This window comes from Felis catus, chromosome B1 (genome assembly GCF_018350175.1).
Source record: "Felis catus isolate Fca126 chromosome B1, F.catus_Fca126_mat1.0, whole genome shotgun sequence".
NCBI lineage: Eukaryota > Metazoa > Chordata > Mammalia > Carnivora > Felidae > Felis > Felis catus.
The window spans coordinates 159,308,880-159,333,845 of NC_058371.1; the positions used below are offsets into that span (position 1 = coordinate 159,308,880).

The 24,966-nt window shown below is 38.1% G+C and overlaps 1 protein-coding gene across 1 annotated transcript in view; it reads right to left on the reverse strand.

The window, feature by feature from the left end:
* The window catches only part of POLR2B (RNA polymerase II subunit B), a 41,966-nt gene that overhangs the window by 13,546 nt on the left and 3,454 nt on the right, over positions 1-24,966 (reverse strand). Inside the window, exons 2-16 of the mRNA XM_006931102.5 lie at positions 21,796-21,868; positions 19,550-19,700; positions 16,107-16,219; positions 15,771-15,990; positions 15,427-15,585; positions 13,781-13,945; positions 10,901-11,097; positions 10,607-10,726; positions 9,645-9,831; positions 8,856-8,999; positions 8,487-8,626; positions 8,273-8,384; positions 6,011-6,165; positions 4,700-4,898; positions 4,211-4,379 (exon numbers count right to left, since the gene is read on the reverse strand). Coding sequence (XP_006931164.1) covers positions 4,211-4,379; positions 4,700-4,898; positions 6,011-6,165; positions 8,273-8,384; positions 8,487-8,626; positions 8,856-8,999; positions 9,645-9,831; positions 10,607-10,726; positions 10,901-11,097; positions 13,781-13,945; positions 15,427-15,585; positions 15,771-15,990; positions 16,107-16,219; positions 19,550-19,700; positions 21,796-21,868 — 2,304 coding nt within the window. The remainder of the gene's footprint in view (positions 1-4,210; positions 4,380-4,699; positions 4,899-6,010; positions 6,166-8,272; positions 8,385-8,486; positions 8,627-8,855; positions 9,000-9,644; positions 9,832-10,606; positions 10,727-10,900; positions 11,098-13,780; positions 13,946-15,426; positions 15,586-15,770; positions 15,991-16,106; positions 16,220-19,549; positions 19,701-21,795; positions 21,869-24,966) is intronic.

Sequence of the window (24,966 nt, forward strand, 5' to 3'; positions counted from 1 at the left end):
TCTCCCTCTCTCTCTCTGCCCCTCCCCTGCTCATGCTCTGTCTCTGTCTCAAAGATAAATAAAACATTAAAAAAAAAATTTTTTTTTAAGATAAAGCCCTGTTTAAAAGATTAACACTGGAGCCGCCAGGTGGCTCAGTTGCTTAAGCATCTAAGTTGATTTTGGCTCAGGTCACACAATTTCACGGTTTGTGAGATCCAGCCCCATGTTGGGCTTTGTACTGGTGGTGCAGAGCCTGCTTGTGATTCTCAATCTCCCTCTCTCTCTCTGCCCCCCCCCCCCCACTCGTGTTCTGTCTTGCACTCTCTCAAAAATAAGTAAATTTTAGGGGCATCTAGGTGGCTGAGTCACTTGGGTGTCCAACTTCGGCTCAGATCATGATCTCATAGTTTGTGAGTTCGAGCCCCAAATTGGGCTCTGTGCTGACAGCTCAGAGCTTAGAGCCTGCTTTGGATTCTGTGTCTCCCACTCTCTCTCTCTCTCAAAAATAAATAAACACTTAAACAAAAAAATAAAATTAAAAATAAAATTTTTTTAAAAGTTAACACTAAACACTTTGTGCTAAATATAACTTTGCTCTCTAAGGAAGAAGAATCATTCTAATAAGAAGGTATTTGTTCTTCTGAGAACCTTGACGGGTTTGTGTATTTAAATTTGGAGCAGGGGAGCCTGGGGGGCTCAGTCAGTTAAGTATCTGTTGATTTTGGCTGGCTAAGCTCATGATCTCACGGTTCGTGAGTTTGAGGTTCGTGAGTTTGAGCCCCGTGTCAGGCTCTGTGCTGACAGCTCAGAGCCTGGAGCCTGCTTCGGATTCTGTGTCTCCCTCTCTCTGCCCCTCCCCTGCGCATGCTCTGTCTTGTCTCTCTCTCTCAAAAATAATAAACATTTAAAAATATGTAAATAAAAATAAAAAAATAAATTTGGGGCAGAAAAAGCTAAAATGTTCTGCTTGGGACGAAAGGAGTATGAAATTCTCCAAGGAAAGGGCAGTGTCAAGGAAGTTGACAGTGGATAAAACCCCATTAGCAGGCAAGGTCTTCAGAAAAGTCAAATAATCCTCCTGAAATCTACATGATTCCCCTATGAAATCTTTAGTAGCACCCACATGGTCACCATCCTTTTGTGTGGATTCTTTGGGAGAACTGGAAGAATTCAAAGTCTCAAACATAATCAAGCATAATATAAGGAAAATACATAAAGATGCAGGTTCCTGAAGGCAGAGGAGGGTTTGAAAACTGGAGAATTTGCAGAAATCTCAGGATCTTGGGAGATGTGATATGATCCTACTACAGAGGAAGCCAGTAGTAGGACATATATGACATCTGTGAAACATGAAATAGGCAAGACTTCCTCAGCATGTCCTCACATTTTGGTGAGCACCACCTATGCCCCTTTCTTTTTCCAGGTGATATAGTCTATGATTCTCAACTGTCTTGGTCCTTGTGAGACTTTCTGCCTCTGTAACAATCCCCGGATCACCCACATACACTGTATCAACTAGAGCCCAAGAGGCAGCTCCCTCCATCCTACAGCCTTTATCTATATATAGGGGCAAGTTTGAAAGATCAGGCGAAATTTAGCTTTTAGAATAGATGTGATTAAGGCATGAAGCAATAACAGAATTGAAAGGCATGTAGTCCCGGGGCACCTGGGTGGCTCAGTCAGTTAGCCATCTGACTTCAGCTTAGGTCATGCTCTCGTGTTTCATGAGCTCAAGCCCTGCATCAGGCTCTGTGTTGACAGCTCAGAGCCTGGAGCCTGCTTTGGACTCTGTGTTTCTCTCTCTGCCCCTCCCCCGCTCATACTCTGTCTCTCTCTCAAAAATAAACATTAAAAGAAAACAAAAAAAAAATGAAAGGCTTGTAGTCCCATGCCTTCACCACTTCATACCAATACCAAAAGAACATTTCAACTCCAATCCTTTACCTATTTTTCTTCTCTAGCCATAAAGAAATCATCATGTAAATGTTGAAGAAAGCACAACACTACAATCATACCCCAAAGATACGAGCATACTTGCAGACAACCTAACAGATTGTTTTCCTAGACAAGAGTAACCCCTTGTGGAAGACTTTGAAAATAAATCTTTCTTACCTGTAAGAATTTGCTATTAAAATGCTAAACCCCTAGTATAGTTAATAATTTAAGGCCACTACTTGCAAAGCAAACTCCACTAAATAACGTTACCCACAGTTAAAGCCAAAACCCTGTTAATAATAAGGTAAGAAAACATTATGCCAAAGAATTATGCTGTCTCCTTTAATATTCAACACTCTTCTGCCCTTTAGACTTCTCTGCACCATTTTGCCGGCTGTCCAGTCTCCTTAGGACGTTCCTCTTGCAGCGGCACCTGGTAGCTCAACTCTTGATTTCAGCTCAGGTCATCATCTCACAGTTTATAGGATCGAGCCCCATGTCAGGCTCCATGCTCACAGACCAGAGCCTACTTGGGATTCTCTCTCTCCCTCTCTCTCTGCCCCTACCCTGTTCACATTCTCTCAAAATAAATTAATAAACTTCAAAACAAAAAATCTCCTGCTAACTCCTGATTCTCCTTAGCAGCAGCTACATCTCAAATCTCTTCTGATTCTTTTCCTGGTGCCTAAAGCTGTCTCTGACTTTATTTTCACTCTGAATGTCCCTTTAGCAATTTCATCATAATTACCACTAATACATAAAAAACTTCACAGCTCCAGATCTGAGTTTCTTTCAAATCATATTTGCGACTCACTGTTGGAAAATCTTTTCTTACACGTTATAGCAGCAACTCAAAATCAACATGCTGAAAACTGAACTTCCTATCTTACCTCTAAAACATCTTCCTTCTAATGGGCTTCCAATCTTATTAATAGTACTCCTCTCTTCTTCATCACCCAAGCCACGAACACCAACAATATGTCCAATAATATTTCCAAGTCCCATCAAGGGTATTCCATTAGGCATCTCATCTCCTACTCTTCTTCATTTCTTAAGGACCTTACCAATTCTCAGACCACTGCAAAAACCTCTAAATTATCTTCTTCCAATACCATATCTAATTGTAATCTGTATCAACTGCCAGAATGACATTCCTAATTTTTTTTTTTCCTTTTAAGTAAGCTCCATGCCCACGGTGGAGCCAATGCAGGGTCTGAACTCACAACCCTGAGATCAAGACTTGAGCTGAGATCAAGAATCAGATGCTTAACCGAGCCACCCAGGCACACCACCCCCAACCCTCAAAATAAATCCCAAATTGTATTACCTCCTTGTTCCAAAAGCCTGGATGGGTCTTCATTCTCAAAATTCAACCTGCTCTCTACACTATGAGACCAAAGTTCACTCCCATACATTTACACTTCAGTTATACTAAAGTGCCATGACTACTAACTGTTCCGTATCTCATACATTCATGCATCTAAGACCTTCCTCAACCCACCTCTCAAATACCCTTTTGTCAAACCATATGCTAGTCTAAAATGCCACCTCCCCCATGAAACTGGCTCCAGATTTCCAACAGGTATCAATCATTTCCTTCACTCTGTGCTTTCAAAGGATTCTGTACCTCATCGTAACACTTTCCACATATCTATCTTTTATTATTTGTGTTCAGGGGCGCCTGGGTGGCGCAGTCGGTTAAGCATCCGACTTCAGCCAGGTCACGATCTCGCGGTCTGTGAGTTCGAGCCCCGCATCAGGCTCTGGGCTGATGGCTCGGAGCCTGGAGCCTGTTTCCGATTCTATGTCTCCCTCTCTCTCTGCCCCTCCCCCGTTCATGCTCTGTCTCTCTCTGTCCCAAAAACAAATAAAAAATGTTGAAAAAAAAAAATTATTATTTGTGTTCAAGTTTCCCACCACATTATAAATTTTGAGATAAAAGAGGTTGTGTCATAAGTTATTTTATTCACCCTCCCAAGCACTCAAAGTACTTAAGCATGACAGGGATCTTAAAAGGTAAAGAATAGTGGCGCCTAGGTGGCTCAGTAGGTTACACATCCTACTTCGGCTCAGGTCATGATCTCATACGACTCGTAAGTTCCAGCCCACGTCAGGCTCTGTGCTGACCTCTCGGGCCTGGAGCTTGCTTCAGATTCTGTGACTGACCCCCCCACCTCTGCCCCTGACCCTCCCCCTCATGCACTTTCTCTCACTCTCTCTCAAAAATAAACATTAAAAAATTTTTTTTGAGAAAAAAAATTTAAAAAAAACTGAAAAACAAAACTGAACATACCTGCTGGCAGCTCTCTAAATCGTAGATATTCCATAGACCGTGTAGTCACAAGTGGTTTTTGAGGATAATACAGAACATGGGCCAGTGTATCCATACGAACATGGAAGTTGGTGATATAAACTCCCATAGCCTGCTTACCCATAGCAGACTGGTATGTGTTTCTAGGGGACTAAAGGTAGAAATGAAAAGCAGAATCAATGAAAATTTAATGCTTCTAAAGCAACAGATTCTACAGGGTACTACACAAATCAGAAATATGGCTGGTAAAGGTCATGTTTTTTTCTGAAAGAGAAGTCATAACCATTTGGAATAATTATAGCTAACAGTGAAACAAACAAAAAAAAGCATATTAAATGCTGATTCCATATGAGTTCACAGCCTTTTCATCAACACACTTTTCTTTACGAAAAACTACAGATTAATCTCTAAGTTGTATTCTTCTTCCCCCAATACCTCAAAAAACCAGAAGTTAAAAAAACTGCTACCAACCTGGTTATGATCAGGAAAGGGAATAATAGATGCACAGACACCAAGAATCATTGATGGATGAATCTCACAGTGTGTATATGTGGAACAATAAGCTACTTCTTTCTCCTGTAAATCATCTGGAGTCATTGCAAGCATCACTGTTTCTTCTTCCAGAGTATCAATATATTCTACTACCCCACTGGCCACAAGATCCTGCCAACTAAAAAAGAGGAATTCACTTTGGAGTGCCTGGTTGGCTCAGTCGGTTGAGTGTCCAACTCAATTTCACCTCAGGTCATGATCCCAGAGTCATGGGATCAAACCCTGCATCTGGCTCTGTGCTAAGTGTGGAGCCTGCTTAGGATTCATTCTCTCTCTCCCTTTGCCCCTCTACCCTGCTCGCACTCTCTCTAAAAAAATAAAAATAAAATAAACTTTAAAAGAAAAAGAAGTATTCACTTTATTTCCTTATCTACTGAAGTATTTTAACTAAGCTTCCTGCTTAATAAAGAGTATTCCTATATCAGGGCACCTAGGTGGTGGCTCAGTTACTTAAGCACCCGACTTTGGCCCAAGTCATGATCTCACAGTTTGAGTTGGAGCCCCACAGTGGGCTCTCTACTACCAGCACAGAGCCAGCTTCAGATCCTCTGTTCCTTGCGCCCCCCCCACCCCCACTACTGCCCTGCTCTAAAATATAAACAAACAAACAAAAAAAGGGTATTCTTTTATCTACATGTACGGATACAGAAAGAGTTCCAAAATAGGTATATTACTGTTAATAGTGAAAAAAAGCAAGTTACTATAAACAACACACACAAAGTATGATCCTATATCACTATTAGTTTGTCTTGGTTTGTTCTAATACATGGGTATATGGGTATGGGTTACTTTTTAAGAGGAGAGTATGGATTAGGGGCTTTTATGTATTTTTATTATACACATTGTTTGACTTTTTTTACAATAAAAATATACATTCAAATATTTTTAAAAATAAATTTTAAAGCAGATTCATCTTTTTATTAAATTTATTTGCTGTCATATTATTCATATTACATGCTATACAATTTCTATTATGTAAGTTATTTCTTATCAGACTTCAACATGTCACACATGTCACAAAGACTTTAATGCTTTAACAAAACGCTACAAGTTCTTTACTTGATAATAAAAATTAAGAAAAACAAACGTGACTGTACAAAGTGCCTTTTTGGGGCAACGAAATATTCTGGAATTAGTGGTGATAGTTGCACAATCAGGAATATACTAAAAACCACTGAACTATATGGCATACAAATTATATCTCAATTTTTTCCTCATGCATGTTCTTACCTGTAGTTGTTATATTCTCTCTCTTTCAATTGATCAATATGTCTCTTCTTTAGAAGTAGTTTTTGTTTTTCTACAATCAGAAGTGGCCTACAAATACGTCCTGCATCGGTATAGATCCGAATCTCCCGCTCTCGAATATCTCTGATCATAGAAACCTATATGTAAAAAGACAAAACAGTCTCATGAACTTTTTCTCTGTATCATTAAGACTTAGCTAAAAATATAATAAAGTTCCTAGTAAATATCTGGAGCAAACAATTATCAAATAAAATGGACAAATCTTTTTTTTTTTTTTTGAAATGGACAAATCTTGCAGCAGCTGGGTGGCTCAGTCGGTTAAGCATCCAACTCCTAATTTTGGCTCAAGTCATGATCTCATGGTTCCTGAGTTCCAGCCCGACATCGGGCTCTGCACTGTCAGCACTAAGCCTGCTTGGGATCCTCTCTCCCCCTCTCTCTACTCCTCACCTGCTTGCATGCATGTGCATGCTCTCTCAAAATAAATAAACCTTTTAAAAAAATGGACAAATCTTAGTTTATCATTGTTCGATATACTAAAAACCTAAGTATAATTTAAAATTTTATAAAGAATAATTATTTAACCTTGGTAATTATAAAGCTGAATATCTGGCAATACTGTCATGCAAGATAAAGCAAAATGAAGAAAATATATTTGTGTCATCACAAACACTAGAGATAGCAATTTATTTTGTCTCTGATAATTACATAGACTTCACTCTGCAACCTTTCAGTAACCAGCCATTATCATTTTGCATCTATCATACTTTCTCGGAAACAAGCCCACCTTCTGACACTGACCTAATCAGACAAATGGCTTATAATTTACCTGTCCGATACAGCAGACATTAGCCACATGTCATTATTAAGCACTTGAAATATGGCCATTCTGAACTGAGAGACGCTGCAGTGTACAATGTGTATAAATTACACAGTGGATTTCAAAGAGTACCATATAAACAAAGCAGAAACAGACCCATAAACACAGAAAACAAACTAGTGGTTACCAGACAAAAAGGAATTGGGAGGATGGGCAAAAAGGGTAACGGGGAGTAGTAGGAAGTACAAGCTTCCAGTTATAGAATGAACAGATAATAAGTGGTACAGTGCAGAGAACATAGTCAATAGCATTATAATATCATGTATTGCTATTATACATGACAGATGGTAGCTACATTTCTGGTGAGCACAGCATAATGTATAGAACTGTCAAATCAATATGTTATACACCTGAAACTAATGCAATACTGTACATCAACTACCCTTCAATAAAAAAAAGTACCACATAAAAATAAAGGATACAAAATTTCTCATAACTACTAATTAGATGTTGAAATTATAGTACTTTGGATAGAACAGGTCAAATAAAATATATTATTAAAATTATTTTCATTTTCTAATTTTTTAACATGGCTACTATATCCATGGGTAGCTCACATGATATTTCTACTGGGCAGCACTAGAAAATATATTCCCAGAAAACATACTTTATTTTTTTAATGTCTACTTATTTTTGAAAGACAGTGTGCAGTGGGGGAGGGACAGAAAGAGGGGGACAAAGGATCCAAGGCAGGCTCTATGCTGACAGCAGCATGTCCAATGTAGGGCTCGAACTCATGAACCATGAGACCATGACCTGGGCAGAAGTTGGATGCTTAACCGACTGAGCCACCCAGGCGCCCCTATTCCCAGAAATTATAAAAGATATTTTAGGCAGGGCACTTTCTGGCTCAGTCAGTAGAACATGCAACTCTCGATTTTGACTCAGGTCATGATCTCAAGCCTCTCATTGGGCTCCACACTGCTTAAGATTCTCTCACTCCCTGTCTTCGCCCCTCCCCACCTGCCCCTCTCCAAAAAACAAAAATTGGGGGGAAATTCTCAATAAAGAACATAGTTATGCAGTACCTGGGTGGCTCAGTCAGTTAAGCATACGACTCTTGATTTCAGCTTGGGTCATGGTTTCACAGTCCGTGGGTTTGAGCCCCACGTCAGGCTCTGTGCTGACAGGGTGGGACCTGTTTGGGATTCTCTCTCCCTCTCTCTCTGCCCCTCCACCACTCACACTGTCTGTCTCTCTCTCTCAAAATAAACTTTAAAAAAGCATCACCTAGACTTCTGACAATGTACTCTATAATTCAAGAGAAAGCAGTTAAAGAAATGCCAATGTAAAGAAAATTGTCACTAGTCTTATGCCTTGTTTAGAAATCCTGTAGAATCATCTACTCTTAATTAAAGGCTCACTTCAGACACAATGATGTCCATCTGTCGCCGCAACTTCCTCAGGGTGTTCATAAGTTGTTCAGGATCTTTATGTATTCCAACCCAGCAGCCATTAACAAAAATCTTGGTTGCACTAAAATGTGAAACCAAAAGCATTTTGCAGTTAGTAACTCTATACTAAGCAATAACCAAAGATTAACAATAGTTTCAAAGAAGAAATCATGTCTATACACACTCAGCAATAGCTGCAGGAGATATTTCTTCTAAATTTTCCATACTCCATTCTTCTAAAAATTCAAGAATTGGAGAAGGCTGAGATCCAACTGAAATATAAGCCATCAGGGCTAAATTCTTCACAAGTCCTACAGCATGGCCCTACGAATAAACAAAGTATTATTCATATGGATTTAACATACCTATCAAAATTCCTTTCCATAAACACTTTTCCTTCAATTTGATTTCAGGATTTACTCTAAGAACAAAATCATAAATAAAACATTAATTCTAAAACTGCACAACAAATTACTTACTTCTAAAAGTAATTATATACCCTACATAATTATCGGTAGACTTTTTGTCCTGAACACAAATTCTAATGTATTACCTCTGGGGTCTCAGCAGGACACACCATTCCCCACAATGTATTATGCAATTGTCTTGGTTTTGCTAGCTTGCCATCTCTACCAATAGGAGAATTTAAACGACGCAGGTGAGAAAGAGTAGATGCAAATGTCAGGCGGTTTAATACCTAGAAAACAATATCAAATCTTTGTAGTTTGGGCATTTCTGTTACTCATGCTACCGCATTTTTAGCAAATACTAGAATGAGGCAAAGTCACATTTTAACCTATAATCAACTGACTCTCGAACTCTCCCTATCCCTCCTTTCTCCATCCCTTCCCTAGATAATCATTCATCCCATAACTTAAGTGCCCCTCATAGCAGGGATGGCATATCTGTGATATACAGTTCTAACATATCCACATAAATGTTTTATATATGATCACCTCCAACCACTAGGATATTAGTCCCACAAGAGTTACTGTCCCTAACCCCCCACTGTTCACAGGTCAACACTGTACTGTACTTTGTACTTTAGTTAACTTCTAATATGGAGCTTTTAAGATATAAAAATTTCACTAACATGGACCATCTTATGTCTTAGCAGGTACACTAACTTATTAACTACCTTGCTGCAAGCCAAAACTTTAATCTCTTAAGTAATGCTAACAGCTAATTTAAGGAAAATTTCATTTTCATAATTCAATACCCCCCAGTGCTTTTACATCTAAGAAAAAAAAAAAGTAAAATAATTTACATTTAATGAATGAAGGGATCTATTAGTCTCACAACATTTTCCTATCAAACCTGTAGTTACAGTCGATGTCCTTACCTGAGATACTCCAGCTCTGGCTTGATGAGCTTTCTTTTGGTCACCCCAGTTTCCAGTAGCTAACGAATATTTTAGGCCATCAGATATAATCCTTGTTTTAATTGCCAACTCCAAGTTAAAATCCTTTCCTCGATCAATAAACTTCTGTGCATAGATCCGCACCTCTTTAAGCAAATTCTTAAACATACTGCCAAATAAAATGGTATTTTAAATATGTAAAGGTCAACAACATGCATTCTCAATATGGACAATTTTGCCCACAGGGGGTGAAAAGTAGTTCGGGTAGGGGGAGGGAAGCGTTACTACTTTTTATGTAAAAAGCACTAATGTACTCACAGTACATAAATACACATGAGGTGAGCAACTAGAGAAAAATGTCAGAGACTCCTTAGTAGGGTGAAACAGTAGGCTGACAAATCACTATTCTACAACACACTAAATAATAGAACGTGAAGAAAGAAATAGTGCTAATATTATCTTTTTTGTATTGTTTACAGATTTTGCTTTTAAAAATAACTTTTCTGAATATAAAAGTGTTATATGTTCATTACAGGAAGTATAGAAAATACAAAAACATAGGAAGAATAAAATAAAAATCATATTACATCAATACTGTGAGACAACGGCTGCTAATATTTTGACAGATTTCCCTCCAGCTTTTGGGTTTTTATAAAATGCAAAAGCAGGACTAATAAAAATTCCAATATCATCAGTACTTAGCAAATGACTTATAAAGCTACCAGAGAAATAAAGAAAATGTATACAAGTAATAACCTGCCCTTACAAACCTGAAATTCACAGACACGAAGTAGAACAAAATCTGGGCAAGTGGCAAACAGAATGTAGCCAACTTCATATATACCCAATATAGATGCCAAGACAGTTTAGGACTTCCACTAGTGCAATGACAAATCTAAAGTGAAATCTCTCTATTTGTAACTGTTATCATTCTCATTCCTTACCCTCTGAATAAGAATGCAAGTAGTGGTCCAGCAAGATCCAATCGTTTGTTTCCATAGTGATCCCTGTCATCTAATTCTCTTCTACCCAAAGCTGCTAAAAGCAACCGATGAACCATGTACCTTTAAAAAAAAGAAGTGAAAAAGAAAACATATGGCTTTTGGCTTTTTAAAAAATTTAAAAACACCATTCTGGCATTTTTTTAATGCTCTTTCAGCCACCTAGGCACCCCTTTGATATTTTTAAATTCAAGAAAAACTATCTTGGCAAAAAACTTAAAATGGTATTTAACGTACCCCAAGAAATAAGCTTTTTTGGTCTCACAAAAATCACTGACACCGACATGAGGGAGCATTTCTTTTTGTAAGACTTCTTTTGCATATTTAATTCTTTTCTCTTTGGTGACACCAGGCTTTGCCCCTCTTGAGCCAATGAAATTCAGTGCAACATTCTGTTCCTGGATGACAAAAGCTTCATCGAGAGAAGGTTTCACCTATCAGACAATTCAAGTAAGAGTCATTTTCACCTTAAGTCAACTATAACTTTACTTTGTAACATGTTAAATATCCCTATGTACTAACAGAATATGCAAATATTTTTTGAAAAACCAAAGAATCACAAAATCTTGTAAGTTGAATACACTTTTAAGATCTCGAGATCTCTTGACAAAATCTCATCAACACAAGCAACTCTACTTCCTTAAAAAATATAAATAATTCCATTATAAAAAGAGTACTGTGTTTTTGGTTTTTACATTTTAACAAATGGCAAAACAAAAATTCCTTCTAAACACCTTATACCAAATTAGAGAACTTTTAATAGTCAAAATTAAAATTTACTAAATTACAAATGCATAAAAGTGCCAGGCTATTTTCAGCCTTGGTTTAAGAGGTTATTAACCTATAAATAAAACCAGTTTTTTTTGTAAAGAATATTTTATAAAGACCTACATTTCATACCTGCGATTAAGTAAACCGTGGCCTCTGAGCAGCCATGTGATCAGTTTGCTCATCTACAAAGTGGCTAGATAAAATAATCTCTAGGTTTCACTCTAGTTCTAACATTCTAAAATTCCAATTTTACACAATAATGAGCATGAGGAATGAAGGGTAACACTGAGTAACTCTGGCCACTGTAAATACCCTTTAATCCTATCACCTATACTGAAATGCCTTTCCTGCCTTTGACTTCCTATGTCTATTTAACACTGATCCTCAAGTTTAAACATCCAAATTCCAATCATGGAACAAAAGATCAGAAAAAGGTAACATAAAGCAGTCAGTGTATGGTAAATCAAAGTGATCTTTTTAAATTGTCATTCTTGTTCTGAAATTGTTAAGGTTAATCTGGATTTGGGGTGCCTGGGTGGCTGAGTCGGTTAAGTGACCGACTTCAGCTGGGGTCATGATCTCACAGTTCCTGGGTTCGAGCCCCGAATCAGGCTCTGTGCTGACAGCTCGGAGCCTGAAGCCTGCTTTGGATTCTGTCTGTCTGTCTGTCTGTCTCTCTCTCTGCCCCTCCCCCTCTCATGCTCTGTCTCTCTTTCCTTCAAAAATAAACACTAAAAAAAAAAAAAGGTCAATCTGGATTTGGAAAAGGAGTAACAATCATTTTCAGAATAAAGAATTAAAGCACTTTCGCACAGTAAATGCTAGACTCACAGACTGTAAAAATTGGCCTAAGCTTCAAAAGAGCTAAAGGAACAAAGAGTAATTTTCAAAAAAAAAAAAAATTATATATATATATATATCAATCAGCTGTTTCACTTTACTAAGAAAATTCTAGTTTGAATACAGTCTGAATCACTTGGGATACCTTTTGGATAAAATCATGTATTTTTCTTTTATACTTTATACTAATATGACTACTGATAAAAGCTTAAAGTAAAATCTAGCCAGAATCCATTTTTCTCATGAAACTGCATCGATGTTCTAAAAACTAATATGTACTCACTCCACCATCTCACTATGTGACCAACATTTATGTAGCCTCCATTTAACCTTTTTTCTCTATAGTCTTAAAGACTCCGGACAATTCAGGACAACTTTAAGTATATCAACTACTACTGAAACAAGAATCATCAATGAAAAACAATGACAAGGAAATGGTTCTTTATCTAGACTCAAAGAATCTTCCAACAAATTTAGTAACTTTACAGTAGAGGAACCTAAGACACCACTGTAGAGTTTACAAATAACAGGACAAAATTCCATCACAAAACTCCTGATGCAATGCCCTGGGAAGCACACAATATTACTTCTATTATTTTTCCTGCCAAAAAGCATAAATTGAATCTAATCATGAGGAAATACCAGAAAAGCCCAAATGGAGGGAAATTCTACAAAATAACTGGCCTATTCTCCTCCCCAAAAATTTCAATATTATGGAACACTGAAGAAAAAGACAAGGAAAGATTTAAAGAGAGTTAAAGACACTTAAAAATGACATGCAATGCACCATCCTGGGCTGGATTCTGAACCAGGGGGGAAAAAAGCATTAAGGACATTATCAGGACAAGTGGCAAAAACCTGAATAAGATCTATGGCTTAACAGTACTGTACCTAAGTTAAAGGTTCTGATTTTGGTAAATGTATTATGAATATGTAATTAATGTCCTGGTTCTTAGGAAATACACACTGAAGTATTTCGGAGTAAAGGGAAATGATGCCCAAAACTTACTCTCAAATGGTCCAGAAAAAAAATAATGTGTTTATATAGATAGAGAATGCTAAAACAAATGTAGCAAAGGTCACAATGTAGCAAAGGTAAACTAGTGAATCTGGATGAAGAATATACAAGAGTTGTAATTTTTCTACAAATCTGAAATTATTTCAAAATAAAAAGTTTTAAAAAAGAAGTTGTATCAACTATTCACTTTCCTTCTTTAAATTGCACCAAGCTGGTATGCTTTTTGATGTTCCTTACTATGGTTTCCTCTTGCTGCTGTCAGTGAACTTTTGGCTGCCTCTAGTTGGCTGCCTCTAGTTCTTATGACTATTTTACACAGAATTGCCAAGAAAGACAGGCTGAAGGCTTTTGCTAAATAGTAAATGGCATGGGATTTCTGACAGCTAAATTACTCTTCAGAGCAGCTTTCTACTGTTTTAAGATTAGCAACAGTCAGTAACTTCAAACCTCTTAGAAAACACTACAAAGACATTTTGCTTTCACATTACCATTTCCATCATCTCTGGATCTTCAAAATCATAAATAATATGCTCTAAAATATCTCTGTCAGACACAAAACCTAATGCTCTGAACACAATAATGATGGGAACTTCCTGCTTGATGTACGGTAGCGTTGCCACAATGCGCTGACCAATAGCACTCTTTTTTGCACCCTGAAAAAATAAAAATCATTAGAGTATCATAGAAAGAGATCACAGCCATATAAAAACACCATGAGAACCACTCATATACATGTTCATTGTATATATTTCAAAAGACGCATACCTCTCATACTCTAAGGAACATCCCATGGATGCTTTCCAAGACCACTGGAACAGGTTTACTAATTTTATGAACAGGTTGATCATTTAGAACTGAGAGAACTTCCATCCTCTACTATCTGCCTGGCAAAATTCTCTCAGAATTACCCAATACTGTATTTGGAAATTACATCAGGATACAAAAGAATATGAACACTGATCCCACACCCTCTCCCCCCATAGAAAACAAAAGCAAAAACAAAAACAAACTAAAAAAAACACACAAAATTCTCTGAAAGCAAGATATGAGGGCTAAAGGGAAAAAAAAACACACAGAGAGACAAACATGGGGGAAAAACACAGCAGAGAATGAAAAATTCAGAGCTGATCTGTATCTCACTTGAATATTTCAAAATTAACAAATAGCTTCTTTCACATAAGTTTCTTTTTTCCAATTTCTCTTTAATTCTACACACATACAAAAAATTACTAACCTACAATGACATACCATCAACTGACCTCTCCATTTTATATTTTTTTCTTCAATATTAAGCTCTCTCTTCTCTTCGCCTCATAACCCTACATTATCATGGTCCTTCTAATAACAATTTCTGTCATCTCTCTCCTCCTACTTTAGGCCTCCTTCCTTAACTCCCATCTTATGGCTGTTCAGTAACAATTCACAAACGATTTCCAGGAGCACCTGGGTGGCTCAGTCAGTTAAGCATCCGACTCTTGGTTTTGGCTCAGGTCATGGTCTCTCGGTTCATGGATTTGAGCCAAGAGTTGGGCTCACTGCTGACAGCACGGAGCCCACTTGGGATTCTTGCTCTCCCTCTCTCTCTCTGCCCCTCCCCCTTCCCTCCCTGCCTCCCTCCCTCTCAATAAACTTTAAAATAAATGATATCCAAATCTTCATCTTGCCCTTTTTCCTGTTTCTCAGCCCTCATATCTCCAAATGCCATTTGGTTCCACTTACATATCTGTGAGATGATAAATGTTGCTATTGGAGGAACGTGCTACACAGCAATAAGTAAATAATACAATACCTACCACATAACACTGACAATATAGTCCAGAAAAGCTCTAAGAATGCAGCCTGATAAACCGTAAGTCTAAACAGGGGGTGCCTGGGTTGCTCAGTTGGTTAAGCATCCGACTCTTGATCTCGACTCAGGTCATGATCTCACAGTTCATGAGATCAAGTCTTGTATCAGGCTCTGTGCTGACAGCATGGAAGCTGCTTGGTATTCTCTCTCTCTCTCTCTCTCTCTCTCTCTCTCTCTCTGCCCCTCTTCTCTTCATGCTCTCTCTCAAAATAAACAAACTTAAAAAAAATTGTAAGACTAGACAAAAAGAAGTAAACCCAAACAATATCATATTCCAGTCCATACCTGTCCTCCTCTTGCCAGCATGCTAACCCAAATAGTACTGGTGGGTCGGGAAGAATTCTCCAGACATGATCTACACTCTCCTGTGTAGGCATATTTAGAATCCTTTTTGGCAAACACATAGACTGTGTTTGTTGCCATTTTTTCTTGAGCAATCAGAACCTTTGTGGACAATAAAAAAGTTACACCATAAAACCCACAGGTCCTTGAAATAGAAAGAAGAATAAAAAATCTCCATCTTAAACTTCCAGGTTATTCTGTATACAAGCTTACTTTTTAATTTCAACTTTCATAATTTAAATCTTTATTATGATTTTATAATTTTCTTTAAATAATGCTTACTATACCTTTTCTGACCCATTAATAATGAAATATCCACCTGGATCCAAGGGGCATTCATTTAACTCACAAAGATCACGATCTGTTAAGCCATTCAACAGGCAGTAAGTTGAACGCAACATAATTGGAATTTTTCCTATAAAAGTTTTCTGATGCTGAGTTTGAAGTTGTTCTTCACCTTCTTTAATGACAGTTTTGGTTATGTCAACATAAAGGGGAGCAGAATACCTTTAAAAACAAAAGTAGATCACAAGTAACAGTAAGATGTTTACTAAATCTCTCAACTGGTTAAAATTACATTTTCTGAATGGTATTTCAATATCAGCTACTGGAAAAATTCTTACGTGAGATTTCTTAATCTGGCCTCGTTTGGCATCATTGGTGAAGGAGCACCATCTCTTTCCCAATGGGTAGGCTTGGAGAGGTAAATTTGTTCAAACTTCAGCAAATACCTTGGCTAAAATGAAACCAAAAAACATGAAGAAGGGTAATTTTTGTCCATTAAAGTTTTAATGATTCCAATTTAATCAACACTAACATTCTGAGTAGAAACAGCTCTAGGAACTGCTGAAATTAACCCACTTTACTGATATGAGGACTCTCCAAAGCCAACATCCACATTCCATAGATGTCAAGTTTTATACTTAATTGGCTTTCTTGTAAGGCAAAAGACAAAGCGACTTAAAATATCCCAAGTAAATAAAGACTATGCACATATCTCGTGTGCTCTGTGTTTACATCAAACAGTTGAAGGATTTGTGTTAATGATCTATGTAGTTTCATGTGCACTCTCCCTGGTTAAGGTCAGAAGTACAAAGTTACCAAAAAACAAAAAACAAAAAGATACTCAGACAATTAGGACCATGCTAATCTAATCGACAGAACACACACACACACACACACACACACACACACACACATAAGCCTAACTTCAATTAAATATACAAAAAATTCTAATTATTCTTTATTTATTTTGAGAGAGCATGAGCAGGGGAGAGGCAGAGAAACAGGGAGAGAGAGAATCCCAAGCAGGCTCCGCAATGTTGGAGCAGAGCCCAAGGCGGAGCTCAAACCCACAAACCGTGAGCTCATGACCTGAAAAAAAATCAAGAGTTAGATGCTTAACCGACTGAGCCATCCAGGTGTCCCCCTACTTACTCTATAAAAAGGACTGACAACTTCCAGGCACCTCGGTGGCTTAGTTGGTTAAGGGTCTGACTTCAGCTCAAGTCATGATTTCATGGTTCATGAGTTCGAGCCCTACATCAGGCTCTATGCTGACAGTGTGCAGCCTGCTTCACATTCTCTCTTCCTCTCTCTCTGCCCCTCCCCTGCTTGCACACACTCTCTCTCTCTCTCTCAAAAATAAATAAGCAAATATTTTTTTTTTAAAGCGGGGCGGGTGGGGGGGACTGATAACTTCCAACCTGTGGAAAAAAAAAAAAAACTTTCCAATTAATATCTATTTGCTCCCCCAATAAAACAAGATCCATAAGAACTTTCCAGAGATACACCAATAGTGTGGATTTCTCTCCAAACCAAATCTCAGAAAGGTAGACAGTGGGACTAAGCAGACCATTAACGGTAAATTATTAACACCCAAGATTCCCAAACTGGAGTAAAGGGCAAAGAGAACTGGTGGTGATCATGAACCAAAGAGAACCCTCCCCTCTGCTCCTTATTTCTACCATTATCCTAATCTAGAACATTATTATCTTAAACCTATGCTATTCAAAGATTTCTACCTATCTTCAGCCTCTTCCCACTACCACTAAACACCATTTCCAAAGTAACCTTTCTAAAATAATGCTTTATGCAAATACTGTGACAATCTTTCAATAATTTCCAATGACATCCAAAGCCTGACAATCTCGTTCTATTTTATCTTCTACTAACACCTATCAAAAACAGATCAAGCCACTAAAACAAAATAGATCAAAAAAGATACTCAGACAAATCATATACTGATTGCTGTGGTCATTCTATCCCAAAGCCAAATAACACCAAGTTTATTTTCTTGCTGAAGCCCCTAAGTATCTTTTTTCTCTACTAAGACAAGTCCTACCCTGCCATCACAGTCAGCTTAATTTCAGCTTAATTTCAACTTAATTTCCACTGAGTTCTGATACCCTTCAGAAATCTCCTCCTCCAGGGGTGCCTAGGTGGTACAGTTGGTTAAGCAGCTGACTTCAGCTCAGGTTATGATCTCATGGTCTGTGAGTTCGAGCCCCACATTGGGCTCTGTGCTGACAGCTCAGAGCCTGGAGCCTACTTCAGATTCTGTGTCTCCCTCTCTCTCTGCTCCTCCCCTGCTTGTGCTCTATCTCTCTCTGTCTCTCAAAAATAAATTAAATGTTAAAAAAAAAAAAAAAAAAAAAGAAATCTCCTCCTCCAATAGACCTCAATGGTACTGGCACTCTGAATCTGTTATGTTTATTGTTATCTCTCGTTTTGCAAATGCCAAGAAGAGAAAATGCCGTAAGTATTAAAAAAAAAAAAAAAAAAGTATACCCATTTTTCCAGTACAGTGCCAAAAGAGTCAATTATTTTTGTTCTTAACAGCAAGTCTATGCAGTGTCTCCAGTTAGAATGAGAAGAACAGATCAACCCTCAGAAGCTTAACTACAGAGGGGTTCCTGGGTGGCTCAGTCAGTTGAACGTCTGACTTCAACACAGGTCATGATCTCACAGTCCATGAGTTCAAGCCCTGCATCAGGCTCTGTTCAGACAGCTCGGAGACTGAATCCTGCTTCAGATCCTGTGTCTCCCTCTCTCTCTGCCCCTCTCCTGCTAGTGCTTTGTCTCACTCTCTCAAAAATAAAATAAAAAACATAAAAAAAAAAAAAAAAGAAGCTTAGTTAGCTACAGAAAAGAAAGACTGAACTGGTTAGATATAAAAGAAGGACTGAACTGGGGCTCTCCCTGACTCACTTTGTTTTTCAGTTTCCCCATTGCTCTCAAAGCCCACAATGCTACCTCTCTTCTCAAAAACTAGGGACAGCCATTATTTTGGACTACATACTTCTTCACAATCACTCATGTAAAACCAGATTATAAAATCAGACTCTTCCTATGATTTTAACAATGCTAAAAACACACATATGTGTAAACAAAGACTCTAGGAAACTTAGAAAAACTAAAACAGCTGGTATGTTTGGGTCATTTCCCTTTATAATCTCTTATATAATTATAATAATGTGTTTCTTACAAAAAAAATAAAGAGGGGTGCCAGGTGGCACAGCTGATTAAGTGTCTGCCTCTTGATTTTGGCTCAGGTCATGATCTCACGGTTCCTGAAATCGAGAACTGAGTCAGGCTCAGCGCTGACAGCCGGGAGCATGCTTGGAATTCTCTCTACCCCTCTCTCTCTCTGCCCCTCCCCCACTTGTGTGCTCTCACACTCTCTCAAAATAAATAAACTTTAAAAAATAATAATAAAAAGGGGAAAAGTCCTTCAAATACATTTTATGATTCCTTACTGTAAAAGAAAAAAGGGGGGCTTAACTATTTGTGGCTTGTTTCTCTTGGTAATTCATTATATTTCTAAGTTCCCTCTCCCCAGTTATTAAATCTCTACTATCTGAATAAAGATTAGTTTTGGACTACTTGCAAAACGCATCTCTCCATTAGGAAGAATAAATCAAGAGCTTCTTAAAAATGCTGTAAGTACCCTGCTAAAAACACCTACCATTTTTTTTAAACCTTTAGGCCAGCTGACAGAAGGACTGAAATTTCAAATCAATACTTTTCTTTTACATATGTTACTTTATTAGAATAACCATCTTACCGGTTCTTCAACTTCTCCACTAGCATGCTGAGCTTCAGCTTGTAGGTCTATAGGTGGGGCATCTTCCACAATTCTTTGAACAGACATCTGAATAAACTCATCAAAAGAATCCAGCTGCTGTCTGACCAAGCCTTTCTCATCAAAATAGGAACTGGGAAAATATTTGGGTTTAAAACCAGTTATAACTCAGTGACGTTTTCTAGCATACTTCCTCATTTTCATTATAATTAAATCCAACAAATAATCATTAAATACCAACCACCTTATGTTCATCATTATACCAGATACTATGAGGTATCCAAAAAAGGGATGAGACTAGAAACACTTTCTTTGTAGAACTTATTAAGTTTAGGAAAACAAGACTTATGGGTAAAATAATTAAACCATAATATAAGAACTATAAGGAGACCCTAATTATAAATGTCTTTAAAGGGCACCTGGGTGACTTAATATTAAGTGTCTGACCCTTGATTTCAGCCCAGGTCATGATCTCACAGTTGTGAGATCAAGCCCTATGTCCAGCTCCACACTGGACATGCAGCCTGCTTAAGATTCTCTCCCTCTCCCTGTGCACACTCACAGAGTATCTACCTAGTTATTTTTTCTTAGCAAGATGCCTCTTGGTGTTTTAATACTCAAATATCACAGAAGATACCAATATCTCAAAACAAAGTTTTTATAGCCATGTTTAATTGTAAAAATATACACTTATATCCCCAAATCTCAATACATTTTTAACAAAACAAGGTTCAGGGCACCTGGGTGGTTCAGTTGGTTAAGCGTCTGACTTTGGCTCAGGTCATGATCTCACAGTTCATGAGTTCAAGCCCCGCATCAGACTCTATGCTGACAGCTCAGAGCCTGGAGCCTGCTTCAGATTCTGTGCCTCCCTCTCTCTCTGCCCCTCCTCCACTCACATCCTGACTCTGTCTCTCTCTCTCTCTCTCTCTCAAAAATAAATATTAAAAGAAAAAAAAAAGTTACTTTTCTTGGGGTGCCTGGGTAGCTCAGTTGGTTAAGCATCTGACTTCAGCTCATGTTGTGAGTTGGAGCCCTGCATCAGGCTTTCTGCTATCAGCAAAGAGGCTACTTCAGATCCTCTGATTCATTCTCTCTCTCCTGTCTCTCTCTCTCCAAAATAAACAAACACTAGGGGCATCTGGGTAGCTCAGTCTGTTAAATGTCTGACTCTTGGTTTTGGCTCAGGTCATGATCTCATGGTTCATAGTTCAAAGCCCCACATTGGCTCTGCACTGGCAGTGCAGAGCCTGCTTGGGATTCTCTCCCTCTCTTTCTGCCTCTCGCTCACTCTCTTTCAAAATAAATAAATAAACTTCAATAAATAAACAAAAGAATAAACATTAAAAAATCAAAAGTTACTTTTCTTACCTATTGTTAAGGCTTCTGAGTTTTATTACATCTTAATTGCATTTAGAATTCGATGGAAATTTGGGTTAAAATACAACCTAACATAACTCTTTATCCATTTAAAATAATAAGAAAACTAAGGAATCAAATTAACACCAGAAATGGAAAAAATAGGCATCTCATGCCTCCTGATGGACTGCAAAGAGAACATCACTGCTGCCAAATGTCATCATCTGAATCTAATTATAAGGAAACATCAGACAAACCCAAACTGAGGGGCATTCTAAAAAGTAACTGGCATTCCAAAATGCCAAAGTTAAAAAAAAAAGAGAGAGAGAGAGAGAAAGACTTATGGACAGTTCTAAATTATAAGAGACAAAAAAACAAGTCATGAAAGCTAAACATAATATGTAATCCTAGGTTGGATCCAGGATCAGAAAAAAATTTATTTTGCTATAAACAACATTAGTGAGACAACCAGCAAAATTTGGATAAGATTTGTAGATTAAATTATTGTATTACTATCAATTTCCTGATTTTCAGAACTTATATTATAAGTATGTAAAAGAATATGTTTAGGTCTGCAACAGACTCTCAAATGTCTCAGGGAAAAAATATGTAGAGAGAGGGAAAAAAACACAAAGCAACTGTATAAAGTTAACATCTAGGGAATCTAAGCGAAATGTATACATAAATTCTTCATGTAACTTTTTAAGTCTTAAAATACTTTAAAGGTTCAAGTTAAATACATTAATAGAGAAACCAGCTCTCATGGAGCATATACATATAAAACATCGAATTTTCAAGAACAGAATAAGCAGGAAATCCTTTTATAGTTTATTGTGCCTCTTAAGGCTTAGTTTAGTCTAAAAAGTTACCTGATTACAATCCAGCATGCTTCTTGCCACAAGTCTGGGGTGATTTCATCATCATCCTCATCATATTGCATATCTGCAAAAACCAAAAATATTGTATTCATGTGCATATCTCACTCCTATGGTTTGAAGTAGCAGAAACACATTTACTCTCTGCTAAATAAAAAACAATCCTTTTACCCTTCTTCAAAAATCTCAATTAATCGAGTTATTACTACCGTATAATATACATAGGTATACATCTACGTATACAAAGGTCTATGTCACATAGGTATTCTCCCAATATACAGAGGCTACAATTACAAAGGTTCAGTGTAACTTGTGTGAATTTGTTTAATATTCCATCTTCTCCAGAAAGTCCATGTAATTCTGATGAATAGCTAACTGTAATAATAACTAGGAGCAAGCATGTAGCCCTCTAGTCAATAAGCTCCTCAGAGGGGCACCTGGGTGACTCAGTCGGTTAAGGCGTCTGACTCTTGATTTCCACTCAGGGCATGATCTCGTGGTCATGAGATCATCCCCAAGTTGGGCTCAGTGCTGACAGCACAGAGCCTGCTTGGGATTCTCCTTCCCTCTCTCTCTGCCCACCCCCCACCCCTGCTCACATGCACTTGGGTACTCTCTCAAAATAAATAAACATTAAAAAAAAATAAGCTCCTCAGAGACTGGAGGGACAGATTAGGGTAGGGGAGTAAAGCCAGAGAAGTGTTCCAATAGCTGGGCAATACCTTAAGGTACAATGGTCTATTACAACAGCATTTCATACATGTAAAGGTGTGACAGACTGTATTTTCTGAAGATGGCCACAACTGTATCTTCCATTTCACATGCTCTTTTATAATGTCATCTTGATATGCCTATCATCAAGATACAGGGTCTATGTTTCCTCCCCTTAAATCTGAGGGGTTTTTGACAGTGCCAAAACTAAGATAATGCAACTAAAACCACACTACAGGGGCGCCTGGGTGGCGCAGTCGGTTAAGCGTCCGACTTCAGCCAGGTCACGATCTCGCGGTCCATGAGTTCGAGCCCCGCGTCAGGCTCTGGACTGATGGCTCAGAGCCTGGAGCCTGTTTCTGATTCTGTGTCTCCCTCTCTCTCTGCCCCTCCCCCGTTCATGCTCTGTCTCTCTCTGTCCCAAAAATAAATAAACGTTGAAAAAAAAAAATTTAAAACCACACTACATGACTTTAAAAGCTATGTAAGAAAAGGCAACACAGCTCCACCCTGTTTGCTGAAACACATGCTTCTGGAGCTTTGAGTGTCCGTTAATTAAGCTCTACTACTCTAAGGCTTGTTTAATGTGAGGAAGTCCAAACCATACGGAGAGAACACTTATAGATGGTTAGGTCAGCAATCCTGGTCCTTGAGTCCTTCTAGAAACGTGAATAAACACTCTAGATCATACAGCCCACAACTGTCAACACTCAGCCTTTAAGTCTTTGCACTGAACCACTGACATCATGGAGCAAACATGTCATTCCTACTATGCTCTGTCCAAATTCCTGACCCACTGAATCCATGAACACACTAAATTAGTTTTCAAGCAGCCAAATTTTAGGTTATGCAGCAACAGTAATATGAACAATAGGACATTTGAAAAATCAGAGTGCACTGGTCCTCTGATATTAGGCTCATCTTATGTAAGAAGGTAAATGGGGGTGCCTGGATGGCTCAGTCAGTTGAGCGTCCAACTTCAGCTTAGGTCATGATCTTGCAGTTTGAGTCCGAGGCCCGTGTCAGGTTCTGTGCTGACAGCTCAGAGCCTGGAGCCTGCTTTGGATGGATTCTGTGTGTGTCTTTCTCTCTGCCCCTCCCCAACTCACACTCTGTCTCTCTCTCCTTCAAAAACAAATAAAACATTAAAAAAAAATTTTTTTTAATTAGTATGTGAGGGACGCCTGGGTGGCTCAGTCTGGTTAAGTGTGACTCTTGACTTCAGTTCAGGTCATGATCTCATGGTACTCAGATCAACCCCCCCCCCCCCCCCCCCCATCCTCACTGGGCATACAGCCTGCTTAGGCTCTTTCTCTCTCACTCTCCCTCCCTCTGCCCCTCCACCACCCACTCAAAAAAAAAAAAAAAGTGCTGTATTTTTATATTCTGACATATATGCAGTCTGCAAAACTTAAGAATTTTCTATCTTAAAATTAACACACATGGGGCACCTGGGTGGCTCAGTTGGTTCAGTGTCTGATTTCAGCTCAGGTCATGATCTCACAGTCCATGAGTTCAAGCCCTGCATCAGGCTCTGTGCTGACAGCTCAGAGCCTGGAGCCTGCTTCGGATTCTGTGTATCCTTCTCTCTCTGCCCCTCCCCTGCTCATGCTCTGTCTCTGTCTCAAAAATAAATACATTAAAAATTTTTTTAATTAAAAAATAAAATAAAATTAACACATATATTCAAAATAAATTATGTAATAAATGCTTCTTCAATGGACTGGACTGACCCCTATACATGGTGGGAGGGGTAAGACAAAGGTATCTAAAATAGCTCAGAGATACCCAGCTTTGATGAAAGATTAGAGGCTAACATCACAGCCACAGAGAAGCAAATAAAAAGGTGGGAAAGGGGGAGAAATAAGGAGGTCAGCTTTAGGTATACTTGTAGATCATTTATCCCTTTAAATACTTGTAGTAAACAATTGGATATAAATATAAAGCTCAAATAAGAGTTCTAAATTACAAATAGGTGATAATTATTAATAAGTGATAATAATAAGGTGATAATTGTATTAATATTACAAACATGTGATAATTATTCCGGTAGAATATGGAAAGCTTATGTAGAGAAGACTGAAGGGGGGAAATTAAGGAATACCCCTATTAGATTCATGTGAAAAGAAATGAATCCATGAATGAGACTCATTTACTCATTCACCTGCTCATCAAATATTTACTGAATGTATTTACTGTATCCCAGAGATATAGTAAATCTTCAGCTGTATCCTCAGATTATCACCTACTGTGGGGGATACAAACAAGATGAACTCAATTAACAGGAAGAACAAAGTGATATGGACAGTCCTAACCAAGACCTAAGGAGGTTAGGGTAGACTTCCCAAAAGCTGAGCTGAGCAGCAATCTCACATAAGAATAAACAGGAGTAAACCAGGCAAAAGCAAAGGGGTGAGACGGGAGGCGTAGAGATAGTAATATTTCAAACAGAAA